The sequence below is a fragment of the Rhea americana genome, unplaced genomic scaffold, assembly GCF_003343005.1.
Source record: "Rhea americana isolate MKP2758 unplaced genomic scaffold, rheAme1 scaffold_55, whole genome shotgun sequence".
NCBI lineage: Eukaryota > Metazoa > Chordata > Aves > Rheiformes > Rheidae > Rhea > Rhea americana.
Genome location: NW_028186701.1, coordinates 184,724 through 196,003, shown reverse-complemented (window position 1 = coordinate 196,003; position 11,280 = coordinate 184,724). Strand labels below are relative to the sequence as shown.

Below are 11,280 nucleotides of genomic sequence, written 5' to 3'. Positions count from 1 at the left end.
TCGACAGTCGGTTGCATAATTATAAACCAGGCAAGATAAATTAATGAATTCAGTCCTGCACAAATATATCATTAAAATGTATAGGAGTGATACTTAACATGGTAGAGTTATTTTAAACTTACATATAGAAAATGCAGTGAAACTACGTGCAAGTCAGAAAATTAGCAACATACAATCTATTTTTGGCACTTTTTTACTGTACATTCTTTACACAGGAAAGAAAATTGAAACAGACTACTAACGAAAAAGATCATCTTAAGTTTCTTCATCTATTAGCTGTGCGAGCTAAGAATCAAGAGAGAATTTGCAAAGTAAATCGTTACCAGGATGTTTTAAAGCAGTCCCAGAATAACTCCCCCCCGCACCAAGTTACAAACAGGGCGCTTTAGCGATTAAGCTTTCCTTTCTTTTGGTTGATCTTATTATCAGTGCCGCATAAACCCTGAATTTTAATACCAGATCTATATGCATGTGTATTTGTATGCGGGTACAGTGCATACAATGCATGTATCTCTGTGGAAAACACATTAGACGAAGAGATATCTGAACTTCATTCTCAAATTGTGCTCTGTTTAGTATCTTATTCTCCCTGTAGTTAGGTGTCTCCTTTCAACATCTCTGTCATCTCCATTTGAAGACATTTTCAGCGGTTTATCACTGCCATCTCCAGCCCTGCACATTTGCAGCAGGTTATCACAATTGCCAGCCCCCCTGGCTGATATGTTGTGCTGATTACCATCAGTGCCCTCAGATATTTGGTGCGGATTCCCAGCACTGCAATATCCACTCTTAGGACATCTGGAGCAGATCAAAATCACTGACTTCATTTTTTAGAGTCAGTGTTAAGGCTTCACATATCCTCTCTGCAAATACATCCTTTAGTCAATTGCTGCAGAACCAGCCTTCAGTAAAAATTCGGCCAAGCAGCGACCCCTATGTCTGGATTTGCATTTCTTATCGGACCCCTATCTAAACTGATTTGTTAATAATAAAAAGAAAATCTCTTGGCAGTGGATGCATCGCCTTAAGAAACTGGAAGGATCACACTGTCTTAGCAAACTCCTTCTCAAGAAGGGCTTTTTAAAGAGAAGATAATCTGCCCAATGGTCTTTGAATTATATGAGCGTGGCCATTTAGGTCGATTACTTTAAACAGTATGCAATTTATTTTAAGCGATTACCTTAGGTATAATCACATTATATTCAGCGTTTCTGCATATTTCTCTCCCACTTGTTTTCGTATGAGCGTCCACTCTCCAATGTAAAAGTGACTCTGCTTTTCATTCTGATCCTGATTCCTTTGTGACTATTTATAGTCTTTTAAAATGCTCTTGGTACTGATTCCTTTTTGTTAGATCTTGCCGAAAGTTAAGAAGACAACCGAACAACTAAAATATTAATCATGAAAAAAAAGAGAGACTATTTCTTTGCCTGAATTATGTTTAAAAATATTTTGGGATAGCTGTATTTTATTCCACCACTTAACAATTCCAAGTTCATTTATGGATGCGGGGGGGGGGGGCGTTGATCGCGCCAATCTTTTTGACTGTTTAGGTCTTGGATTTAGTGAAAGATTTTCCTGATGCTTCTGGAGGCTGATGGTGATGTTTGTAATTTTCCGTACAGTTTCATTCCTTTTGCACTTCTGTAATTAAGCTCCTGCTATAGGTCTTGTACGGGGAGAAATAAACCTAGAATCTCCCAGACCTTCGCTAAACTGATTTTCAAGCTAAGTAGCTTAGTATAGCAGCTATGATTCCAGCGTAGTTGCACAAAGGGGGGGGGGGAGGATTTAAAAGGGGCTTTAAAAGGTTGCCTACCAAAGTAATAAACTGTCAGAAAAATGGGCAATGTCCAAAGCAGGAGCTGGAATGGCGTGGTAAGGGATTCGCGTCTGCTGATCAGAACTGTGCATAATTAATGGTGTTCGCAGGACCCTACTCATTCTTGCGCCGAGAACTTTGCAAATGAGAAACAAAGCTCTCCTCCTAGCTTTCGATTTTACTTCTCCTTGGTGACTGTCTTTCTTTTTTCTTTCCATTTCTCTATTTTTCTTTTCTTTTTCCCTCTATTTTTTGCCCTGTTCCCTTTTCCAAATCGTCGTTTCAGGTAACCCTCACTTTTTGTTTGTTTGCTTTACTCCCATGCAAGGTGAAGAATAGCGAAGTTCGCCCGGAAGAAAAGATGCTGGGCTGATAGAACAGCAAGACTTTTTTTTTCTTCTTTTTCTTTCTCTCTCTCTCTCTATCTCTTTTTTTTTTTTTTTTTTTCTTTTGAACCTATCTGAGTAGGACGAGGGTGGGTGGGGGAGGGAATGACTCACATTTCTTAAGCCTCCAAGTGGAATCCTTTTCTGGATACACATTCCACCCAGATCTAAAGCGCTAAGAAGATTTCGGCAGCGTCGCCTTATCCCACCTTTATTTACCTGCAGCCCTTGTAATGTGACACTTCCATTCGCAAACCACCGCGGCAGTTTCCAAGCCCCGCTCGGCTTTGTCGCAGCGGTGCACTTTTGTCTGAGGGTCTCTCTCCCGGTCTGAGGGTGAGATTTTGGGGTGGGAGGAAGGTTTCTCCCCTGCCTGTTAGACACGCGAAGGGGAAAGCTCGCCAATTTCTAATTGATGGGGGAACGAAGTTTAACGAACTCTCTCAGATGGAGAGCTTTGTCGCAGCGCGAGGAGGGAAGGATTGGCCAGGGTTAGCGACACGCCACGGAGGCATTTGTGAGAGGGAAGGGCTCTCTCGCCTCTGCAGAGGCGGTAAGTTCCTGGCGGGACCTTTTGTGGCTGCAAACGCGGAGACGGATGCGCCCAGTCCCTCCGAGGAAGGCAACTCGGGATCGGAGCTCGGGAGCCGGCTCTCGCTCGGGGTCGGGGAAAGGAGAGAGACACTCGTGGTCTCCCCGCCCCCATCCTGCTTTTTCCCTCCGCCCCAGCCAAGCACTTGCATCCCGAAAATAAGCTGGCCTTCCCCTATACGGCCTCCTCTGTGCCGTCCCCCTGAGAAAAGCCTGGCGGCCCCGGCCGCCTCTTCAGCACAAAGATGGAGCTCCCGGGCCGACGGCTCAGACGACRGCGGGCAGGGGGACGGCGGCGACTCGGTGCCCCTCGGCAGGGGGCCGACTGAGGGGGCTGCGCCTTGCGATGGAGCTTCCCTGGGGACAGCCAGCGGCGAGAATTGTGGGCCAAAGCCCAGGCGGCTTCGTTCGGGCTGAGAGGGCCGGGGCGAAAAACGGCCAGTGCTCAGTCTGCCGTCGCTCGCCATCCGCTCGCTCCCACCTTTCCCGGAGGGCCCAGCCGGTGTAGGAAAAAAGAAAGTTTGCGGTGACCCCGAGCAGTGCAAGGCTCTGCCGGCCCCGGCGGGGGACGGACGAGCCCAGCCACGTCGAGGAAGCTCACAACATAACGAGCAGGTCACACTGACAACCAATTTCCTTCAAGGCGGCCGAGTCCCTCCGAAAGGGATCCTTTGTCTCTCGTTGCTCTTCTCTAAGTGAAAGGGGAAAGAAGAAGAAGAATTGGAAGAGGAGGAGGAGGAGGAAGGAGATGAAAATATATTCCTACCTCTGATCATTGTAAATCACGATAAAGTCAACAATAAGCTTTGGTCCTTTCGCCCTCCACCCGCCCGGCATTTCCCTGCCGAAATGGGCAGTTCGGAAGTTTTGACAACCTACAAACGGACAGCCCTCCCCCCTCCCCCCCGTCTTCGGAACAAGGTCTGGGGGTGCGGGGGGGGGGGCTTCTAGGCCCGTCGGCATACATGTCTCCACTGTTGATTTGAGGGATTATTTGTTGCTAATACTCCATGGACTGTCGCAATGCCTCTGACAATTGTCCCCGAGTGTCAATCGGTCGGCAGGACACAGGAGGTGGGGGTGTAGAGAATCGCTGTGGGTCCCCCCTCCTTTTTTTTTTTTTTTTTTTCTTTTTAGATAAGGGTTTCTGGAAAGAACGAGCCCTTTGCTTCTCAGCAAACTTGTGAATGCGTGTGTGTGTGCGTGTATGTGTGTGTGTGTGTGGTTTGTGGGTTGCTATAGATAGACCGCATTTATTTATTTATTTGTGTCCTTTTTTAGTACTAAATTGTTACCAGTCGCCTAGCTGCAAAGTCCCCTTTTCCTCCCACGGCCACTCTCATTTGTTCCTGAGTCCAACGACGACAAGGGGGACTCAATGTTAAAGGTAGAAAAAATAGCAACACAGTTGTTTTTGTTAAAAGGGGACATACTAGGGCTGAGAAACAGCAAAACCCCAATGTTGGACAGCTGTAAAATCGTGTAGACAGGTTGTCATACAGCAGTGGGGACTTTTCTGAAAGGAGCCCATTGCTAAGCATTAAATACACACACAGCCCAGCCCAGCAGCTGCGCGGACACACACACACACACGCACGCACGCACGCACGCACACTTCTACACCCACACACACCGAGGAGAGGAGGAGAGTGGCCCAGGCTGCGCTGGGCACCACGTGCTGCACCGAGGGGGGTGGGTGGGAGTGCGGGGCGGTGCTTGCAGCTCAAGTGGATGCCAATCAAAACATCAACTTCAAATTGTATCTGAAAGATCAGCCTAGGACCTAAGGGCAGACACATCAGTTGGAGCTCAATTGTTGATCAGATCACATCTAAGGGATTTAGGAGCACAGAAGAGCCGAGATTTGAGGAAAGACACCCCATTGAATCCTTCCATATTCCTCCTCCTCTATACCTAAATTGCAATATTTCTCTGACAGAAAGAAATCAGAACGAAAAAAAGAAAATTATCGGCTCGATTTCTCTTTTCTCACCCTGCCTGCCTCCAGTAAAGGAGGGGCAGGGGGAAAGGAAAAAAAGAGAGACAGAGAAAGAAGGAGAGAGATCCAAAGAAGCCTGGGTTTGTTCTGCTCCCCTACCCGGGTGTTCAGACTCCCTCCTCCCACTTTTTTTTTTTTTTAATTCCCCCCCCCCCCTTTTCTTTTTTTATATTTCTGCCGCTTCTGCTTCTGCCGCCACTGCCGCCGCCGTCACTGCCGTGCCCGCGCCCTGGAGATGTCCTTCCCCCAGCTGGGCTACCCGCAGTATCTCAGTGCCAGCCAGGCGGTGTACGGGAACGACCGGCCCGGGGTGCTGGCCGCCGCCGCCGCCGCTGCCGCCGCCTCGGGCCGGCCCGCGGGCGCCGAGCTGGGCAGCGGCTCGGCCGCTGTCACCTCGGTGCTGGGCATGTACGCGAGTCCCTATAGCGCCCCCAACTACAGCGCCTTCCTGCCCTACACCGCCGACCTCAGCCTCTTCTCCCAGATGGTGAGTACCGGCGGCGCCGGGTCCGCTCCCACCCTCCCCGCCGTTTGCTCCGGCCCCACGCGGCGGAAAGCAGCCGAAAGGCGCAGAGGGAGAGGGGCTTAGCGAAGAGGAAGGGCTGAGAGCAGGCGGAGGCCGCTCAGCACGGCACTGGTCTCTCATGGCTCGGCTCCGCGGGGCTCCGCGCTCCGCGCGCCTGCCGCACGGCTGCCCGGAGCAGGAGCGCTGGCGGCGGCCGGCGGGACCCGCAGCGGAGAGGGCTGAGCAGAGTGTGTGTGTTTGTGTGCGTGTGTGTGTGTGTGCGTGTGCGTGTGTGTGAGAGAGGGAGAGGGGCGGAGGGCTGGGGGTACAGCGCACTCCCTCTCTAGACACAGCACGAATCGGCCTCGTTGGTTCAGCCGGACAAAACTCCACCGAGTTTTTCTTCCCGGCAGTGGAAGAGCTGTGCAGGACTCCTGTTCCTTGCTGTTGACGCAGCCGATAGCAACGCGGCTTTTGTTGCTTTTATTGTTGTTGTTGTTGTTGACGGGTGATATTGTTGGTGCTGTTGTTCAAACTGGCTTCTCAATGCGCTCCTGTTTCTGTCTGATTATTTTCTTTTCCATGAAGCTAGAAATAGGTTCCGTCTGAAAGGCCAAGTGAAAGGTAGCTGGCACGTGCTTTTATTTTAAGTCATTTTCTTTGAACCTTGAAAATGGTCTGTTCAGTTTCATGAACTTTTTATACTCTAATTATGGCGGGTATCATAGATCGAATTTTCATCAAGTGAAGGAGTGCACCTACGTCCCATTATAGGCATCGAAGTAGAAAGGCATATCCGCACTAACAAATTACCATTATCCTGTTTGTGCTCGATTTTTTTTTCCTGAGAATGCATTGCGTAAAAAGTGAAATAGGTCGAGTTTTAACTAGCTGTTTTTTTTATCTCTGATCTCAAACGTTTTCGTTGCTAATAACTGCAAATTTCGCAGCGGCGGTAGGCGTAGGTTCTACTATATTTCCCAATGGCTCTCTTTTCTCTCTTCCTCTCCATCCCCCAAACATAAAGTGTGAATATTTATAACTGAGTACACATAAGGCATAACCTGTGAGAGTTTTTAATGTGAATGTGTGTATATTTATATAATACACATGTAAGTAGGTAGTTAGGTATGTTTTTGACAAGGGTCAACATCTGAAATCAGGTCATTTTTTGTGCTGCAAATATTTCTCCTGAAAGCATTTGCAGTAAACCCTATTTCCCACTTTTAACCTTGATTTTGGTAATGCAGTAAAAGTTGACACAGAAGCAATGAGCGATTTACAAGTGGCTTCTTCAAAAGAATTCCCAACAGATATTACAGAGAAATATCATTTCAGCAACAATAACAAAAGACAACGGAATAAAGGGAGTGCAGAAAACCTACTCTGTAACACATTCCAAAAAATTACATCAGGTTTTTTAACGATAGCATTCTTCTCTTTGTGTATAACTTTTGCCTCTGAAATTAAAATACACGTTCACTTTAAACTGTTTGAGAAAGTTAGATTAGTTTCTTTGTGGACATTTTAAAAGACGTTCTTTTTTAAGTTTACATAAATTTCACATAATTAATGCTATGAATACTTTTCTGGACTAGAAAAAGTAACATTATAATAGAAACGAGAAGAAAGGAAAATGGCTTTTAATGTTGCATATGCAGGAATAGTTTAATTTCCTACTACCAAAGGTATCCTTGTGTTTTACTACGGCGATAATTATTTACCATGATAATGGTATTTTGAAATAAATTCTAGAATTCTTTTAATTTTCAAATCAAGAGCGAAAACAATAAGTTATTATCTGGACAATTTGAGGTAATAATGAAGCCTAATGAGGTTGTTGGAAAGATAAAATGTTATTTAACAAAACACCCGATGGTATAATTTGACTTGTTGTGTTTTACTACTGATGATAAAAAGAATATTGATTGCAAATAAATCATTGCCTCTAAATGCTTGTAAACAATTTGTGTTTGCTCTACCCAGATCAAAGTAAAACTTATGAGATAAAGTATCTGCATATACATATTCTACAATGCGTAGATCAGTTTTCATTACAGAGTTCAAAGGTTCTCCTAATAGAAGTCAATATTTTACATCATAATCCTACAGTATTTGGAGGGACTATGCAACATATTTTACAGCAGAAGGTTTTTCGTACCGAACTATTCGAAACTCTGTTCATATTCCTAGTCTCGTTTCACATTAACTCCTTTTAAAGACAAATCTGGGGCCAAATAAAAACGCTCTGGATGTATTGGTAATATTGTCCTGGATATTTTGTAGATAATTACAGTAGCGTGCTGAGGGATTAGTTTGTACCTGTTGTAATACTTGTTTTTTTTCTGCCCGATTATTTCGACCACATAATAAATTGTCTCGTCGAGGTGAATATGAGCTTACTGCGCTTCCATCATTTGATTTGCTTTGTTTTGTAGAGAAAATGCGCGTAGTGTTTGCAGCCCACAGCTTAGTCCATCTCTTTCCCTTTCTCTGCAAGAAGCAGGGACGGTTTGGGAATACCTCTGTATGATCTAAATGTGAAGAGCTTGGAGCGAGGAGGGCCGAATTTGACTGTGAAGAGCCTTTGCACTGTTTACAGGCATATTCCGGCTCCCAGAGTAGCCTATTCAAGTCTATTAGAGACGCTAACGAGATAATTGATGTGCTTTTTCCTCTCCACTTGTCTGAATGTGTTGCAGGGCTCCCAGTACGAGCTGAAAGATAATCCGGGTGTCCACCCTGCTACCTTTGCTGCTCACACTGCCCCTGGCTATTATCCCTATGGACAGTTCCAGTACGGCGACCCTGGGCGGCCCAAAAATGCTACCCGGGAGAGCACTAGCACCCTCAAAGCCTGGCTCAACGAGCACCGCAAGAACCCTTACCCCACCAAGGGTGAGAAGATCATGCTGGCCATCATCACCAAGATGACCCTTACCCAGGTCTCCACTTGGTTTGCCAACGCCCGCCGGCGCCTCAAGAAGGAGAACAAAGTGACCTGGGGTTCTAGGAGTAAAGATCAAGAAGATGCCAACCTTTTCGGTAGTGACAATGAGGGGGATCCTGAGAAAAATGAAGATGATGAGGAAATCGACTTGGAGAGCATAGACATAGATAAAATCGATGAGAACGATGGGGAGCAGAGCAATGAGGAAGAGGAGGAGAAGCCTGAGCTCCTGAGACAAAGCAGTGAAGAGCAGCACTTGGAAAAGGAGAAAGATTTGACTTTGTCAGGGTCTGAAGGGCTGAAATCCAAAGATACAATGGCCATGGTGAAGGAGGCCTCTGATACACGAATCTTAAGCCCCAGTGGACAGAACAATTTACAGATGCCATCTCTCAGTAAACCCAAGATTTGGTCTTTGGCAGAGACTGCAACCAGTCCTGATGGTGCCCTGAAATCTTCTCCACCTCCACCCCCTCCTCCCCAGGTTAATCACACTTCCCCACAGATCCAGCACCCTGCTTTTCTCCCTAGCCATGGACTCTACACGTGCCAGATTGGCAAATTTCACAACTGGACAAATGGGGCTTTCCTCACTCAGAGTTCCTTGCTAAATGTGAGGTCCTTTTTGGGAGTAAACCATCACCACGCTGCTCATCACAACCACCACCTCCAGGCCCAACAACAGCCTTCTGTTTTAACAGCAACCCTGGGAGCCCTAACCAGTGAAAAATCTTCAGAGAGGACCAGTCCCAAACACATAGGTAATGCACCATGCGGAGATCTCCCTGTCCCTATCCCCCTCAAAATAAACACACACACACACAAATGCTCATGTGTGTGTGCATGCACACATATATACACAAAATTTTCCTTGAGGACAGTGTCATATTCAGCCCTGGTGTAACTGATTACTTTTAATGGAGTAACAGAAAGTTTACCCTAGAACTGAATTTCTCCTCCAGCATGTCGATTGCATGCATTAAGTCCATTTCATGTGGACTATTGAACACTCACCCTATATGCTTGTCAAACAAGTTAAGAATGCAGTAATAGTTCTGTGTAACATATTCTTTCAGCTTTGCTTTCTTTTATTCCTGATCCTCATTTTCAAATCATTTCAAAGACAATCCAAACTGTGGCAAGAAAAGCTTGTATTCTCCTTAAGTATTGAGAGTAAGGATACAGCCGTGTAATAGCATTATACATACATACACATGTACATGCACATGTCTGAACAAGAGGAAGAGAGGGAGGTGCATTCTCTGCATGTTGTATAGATTTTATTTATTGATAATCTAAAATGGTTCTCCTGTCTTTTTGTTTGTTTGTTTGTTTTGTTTTGTGTCCTTCCAGAAAGAGAAAATGTACCAAGAACTGAATCCCCTTCTCAGCCGCTCAAATCACCTTTCCAGCCTGTCCGTGACAAGTGAGTTTGTTTTTTTTCACTGCAGGAATGTTACTTATATGAAACAGAGTCTTTGAATACTAAAAACTAATTATAACACCTAATCATCACCATAATAATACATACAAACAACAAGAGCAACATAGAAATTTCTATAATCTTTCCAAAGTTAAGCTAAATTACAATTATACATAGCCAGCCTGTAACTTTTCTGAGACTTAAATCACAAAGATATTGTGTTAATCATACAAAGGAAAATGATTTCAGTGCATTTAACTAATAGTAGGATTCCATAGCAATAGACAGGAGATTATAGGAAAGATTTTTTTTTTCTTTCTTTCTTTCTCTCTCCCCTCCTTTTTTTTTTTTTTTTTTTTTTTTTTTTTTTTTTTTTTTTTTTTTTTTTTTTTTTTTTTTTTTTTCTCCCCCTTCCCCCCTGCAGCTCTTTGGCTCAGCAAGAGGGAACACCGCGAATTTTAACGGCTCTCCCTTCTGCTTGATTAAATGGTTTGATGGAAAAAAATTACAAAGACTGGTATTAAGGACAGAAAAAAAATGGAAACGATAAAAACGACTCCCATCAATCTCTTTTTGCAATAAGATGGTGCAAATCCATAAAAGTGATTACTCAAATCTGTAGATGGAACCCCTTCTTCCTTGTACCATTTCAGATCGTGTTATTCTAACCATTCTTGGATTATTTGTTTGGTAAATGTTTCTCATGTGTTTGTGTTTTTTTTCTGTATATAGAGAAATTTCAGATTGTAAATACCACRTCAGTAAAACTTGTCTAAATCATATATTTTTGTCTAATAAACTAAATGAAATTATGAGCTCTCTTCAAGTATGTATTCTGTTGTTGCAGATCTTATGCATATATTACAAATCTATTCAAACATTATTTGCTTTCTCAAAAAACAAAGTTTTGTTTATTTATTTATTTGTTTGTTTGTTTTTGTGTGTGTGGGGGGGGGGGAAGGAGGGTTGCCTTTGGGTAACCGAACCATAAAATACTTAATCCAGACTTTTAATGAGCTGTTTTCTCGAAACCAAACTGTCAGCTTCCCTTTTCATACACATAGATTTAAACCACTGAGTGATGCTGATTCTTCATTATCAAAATTTAAGCAATTTTTAAAAATTCTGATAAATCAGATGTGTTCTGTAACAACTATTTTTTCAGGTATAAATGGATCGGACTTCCAGTTACGTTATTCAGTAGATTATTGGAAAAGAAAGGGAAATTTTTTYCTCTCGGCTCCCTAGAATATAACCTTACTTTCTAAATCAGTTCCTAAATTGGATCGAGATCTTTTGTGTTTTAGCTTACATTCTGATCAAAGACGAAAAAAAATAGACGGAGATTATTTGTAAGCATTTACTTTTAAAATAAATACTGAGGAAATATGACTGTGAAACATCTTTCATACGAGAATAAGTAAAATCTTAGCAGAAAAATGGCAGCTATTGCACTTCGAGAAGAAAGTTCTAAGATTCTGATCTGTTGGTTAAAAAGAGACTGGCAGAAAGAATGTATCGTTTTATAAAGGCATTAATCTTCCAAAGACAATCCGTTAAAAAGTGTAATATTTTGAATGTTTACTTCTTTTTTCTCCTAAATG

The 11,280-nt window shown here is 43.9% G+C and overlaps 1 protein-coding gene across 1 annotated transcript; it reads left to right on the top strand.

The window, feature by feature from the left end:
- Window positions 1–4,918: 4,918 nt before the first annotated feature.
- IRX1 (iroquois homeobox 1) lies at window positions 4,919–10,463 on the top strand. Its single transcript, XM_085318657.1, has 4 exons — window positions 4,919–5,285; window positions 8,006–9,014; window positions 9,607–9,679; window positions 10,101–10,463. The coding sequence occupies exons 1-4, from the start codon at window positions 5,034–5,036 to the stop codon at window positions 10,156–10,158; spliced, it is 1,392 nt and encodes a 463-aa protein (XP_085174783.1). The 5' UTR covers window positions 4,919–5,033; the 3' UTR covers window positions 10,159–10,463.
- Window positions 10,464–11,280: the final 817 nt, after the last annotated feature.

Coding starts and splice junctions, on each gene's coding strand:
- IRX1 (XM_085318657.1), top strand. CDS start 5,034: ATGTCCTTCCCCCAGCTGGGCTACCCGCAGTATCTCAGTGCCAGCCAG. Junction 9,015..9,606: donor GACCAGTCCCAAACACATAG/GTAATGCACCAT, acceptor GTGTCCTTCCAG/AAAGAGAAAATGTACCAAGA. Junction 9,680..10,100: donor TTCCAGCCTGTCCGTGACAA/GTGAGTTTGTTT, acceptor TCCCCCCTGCAG/CTCTTTGGCTCAGCAAGAGG.